General features: G+C 35.9%; 1 protein-coding gene across 1 annotated transcript in view; it reads left to right on the top strand.

Annotated features, from left to right (window-relative positions):
- Positions 1-2,760, top strand: part of LOC101563258 (zinc finger protein 709-like) — a 50,132-nt gene that overhangs the window by 44,367 nt on the left and 3,005 nt on the right. The window contains exons 3-4 of the mRNA XM_023708034.1: positions 161-221; positions 1,778-2,148. Of these exons, the coding sequence (XP_023563802.1) occupies positions 161-221; positions 1,778-2,148 (432 nt within the window). The remainder of the gene's footprint in view (positions 1-160; positions 222-1,777; positions 2,149-2,760) is intronic.

Raw genomic sequence — 2,760 nt, 5'->3', positions numbered from 1 at the left:
TGTGGTGCTGGGGGATTGAACTGCGGTCCCTGTGTTTTGCTTAGCTTAGCTTGTTCTAAATAGGTGCTTTAGACCACTGAGCCATCTCACCAGCCCTGGAATGTATTCATTTTTATGCAGTAATATTGTGTCCCTTTATATTTCTGTGTCTGCAATGCAGGTAGGGCCTGGGATAACCAAGAAGATGAAGAACAGTACAAAAATGACTGGAGAAATCAAAGGTAATTTGCATTCAGAAAAGAACTGTTCCTCAAAGTGAATGTGTAAACACAAATATGAGAACCAGTGAAACGTGGCCATGTTCAAATTTATTTAATACCATGAATATTCTCCAACAATGTATATAGTTGAAAACTGAACACAGAAATGCTCCAATGTCTAAAACATACTGAAATATACTGATACCATGTAACAAGTGACAGTGTCTGACATATAGGTAAAAAACTTCTTTCATGATTACCACCATGAAAGTGTATGAAATTTCATTTAGGTACTTTGTATAGACACATATGAAAAGCAGTAAATTTTGAGTTTTGACAGAAACACTTCAGGATGTCTACTTATGTACATGTAATTATTATCTATATAAAAATTGAGTATCTGAAATATTAGAAACCTTGAAGCAGTATTGAAAGTACAGAAGAATGCTAGTGCTATCATACACAGAGAATTGAGCCCATTCATATTTTAAAATTCTCTGACATTTTTCATAGCAATGTTGTGTATCCAGTATCATAATCAGTATAAAGACTTCACAAAAATAAATATAGAATTTCCATTTGATCCAAGAATACCTCTGCTGAGTACAGTCTCCAAAAAGTTAAATTTTTTATATTATGCTGACAGAGCACATGAATACACAAAGCAGGACAATTTATAACAGCTAAGCTATGTAATCAGGGTAGGTGTCCATTATTGGATGAGTAGATACAGAAAAATTTTGATAGGCTTGACATGGTGGTACAGTCCCTGCACACTCCTAAGCTGATTTAGCAGGATGGCAGATTGAAAGTCAGCATAAGCAACTTTAACATCAAAGAGAATCTCTCCTAAAATAAATAAAACTTGGGTGATATAATTCAGTACACATCCCTGTCACTGAAAGAAGAAAGAAAAAAAAGTGCTATCTAGTTATGTACAAAAATGAATTATAATAATGTCATTTGCCCAAAGAAATGGGTGGGTCTTCATCATAAATGTGAAGTAACTCAGACACAGAATGTGAAAGCCCACATGCTTTCTCTTATATGAGAAACCAAAAATATAAATTAGGGAATAAAATAAAGAGGCAATTAAAAAAGGAAATCCTGGCTTGCTTTTGTGTGTGTGTGTGTGTGTGTGTGTGTGTGTGTGTGTATAACCAGGGATTGAACTCAGGCCCTTGTGCTTGCCAGGCAAGCACTTATTCTACTAAGCCATCTCCCCCACCCTAATCCTGGCTCTTTGGAGATGAGAAAGACAAATAATGAGAGAAGAGGGACAACAATGTTGGAAAAGGTAGCAAAATGATCAGTTTGTGATATACATGTATATTAATTGTCCAAAATGAAACTGGCCATCTGGGTTGCAAAATACACCAATTTAAAAGTTTACAAATTAATACCATCGTGGGAATAGCTGTTTCTGAGGTATCCTGTAGGGCATTCAGCTAATTGTCTGAATTCCTTAGGAATCATACCAGAACTTGTGGTAAATCATTAATATGGAGATACGTTTACGGTTGTGACTGGTGTTTTTGTTTGTTCAGCTTTTGTTTTGTTTTGTTTTATTTTAATAGAAATAAAGAGGTGGAGAAATGCTACCCAGTAAATATGCCCACCATATCTCACTCTGGAATGATGACATACGAGTTTTTGGGATTAGAAGAGGAGCTGTATAAATGTAATGAACATCAACAGACCTGCAATAATTTTCCCTCTTTTCAGAAGGATACAAGGACAAAGACAGGAGAAAAATCCTATGAATATGATCAGTGTGAAAAATCTTACTCTGAACTAAATGAAAGAACTCAGTTTAAAGAGATCTTTGTATATAAGGAAAATTTGAAAGTCTCTAGTACACCCTACAATGTTCAGATCCATGAAAGAAGTCATACTGGGGAGAAACCTTATGCATGTAAGCAATGTGGGAAAGCTTTTAGTACACAAAGTTATTGTAAAACACATGAAAGAAGTCACACTGGGGAGAAACCCTATGTATGTAAGCAGTGTGGGAAAGCTTTTAGTACACATTCGAATTGTAAAACACATGAAAGGATTCACACTGTTGAGAAACCCTATATATGTAAACAGTGTGGGAAAGCTTTTAGAACACAAGGCTATTGTAAGAAACATGAAAAGCTTCACACTGGGGAGAAACCCTATGTATGTAAACAGTGTGGGAAAGCTTTTACAACACAAGGTTCATGTAAAGCACATGAAAGACTTCACACTGGGGAGAAACCCTATGTATGTAAGCAATGTGGGAAAGCTTTTAGCACACAAGGTTCATGTAAAGCACACGAAAGGCTTCATACTGGGGAGAAACCCTATGTATGTAAGCAATGTGGAAAAGCTTTTAGTACACAAGAGCATTGTAACACCCATGAAAGGATTCACACTGGGGAGAAACCATATGTATGTAAACAGTGTGGGAAGGCTTTTCGCATACAAAGAAATTGTAAAAGACATGAAAGAATTCACACTGGGGAGAAACCCTATGTATGTAAACATTGTGGGAAAGCTTTTACTAGACAATGTTCTTGTAAAATACATGAAAGAA

The sequence above is a fragment of the Octodon degus genome, unplaced genomic scaffold (genome assembly GCF_000260255.1).
Source record: "Octodon degus isolate 3935 unplaced genomic scaffold, OctDeg1.0 scaffold00322, whole genome shotgun sequence".
Lineage (NCBI taxonomy): Eukaryota > Metazoa > Chordata > Mammalia > Rodentia > Octodontidae > Octodon > Octodon degus.
This window is presented reverse-complemented; position numbering and strand designations above follow the sequence as displayed.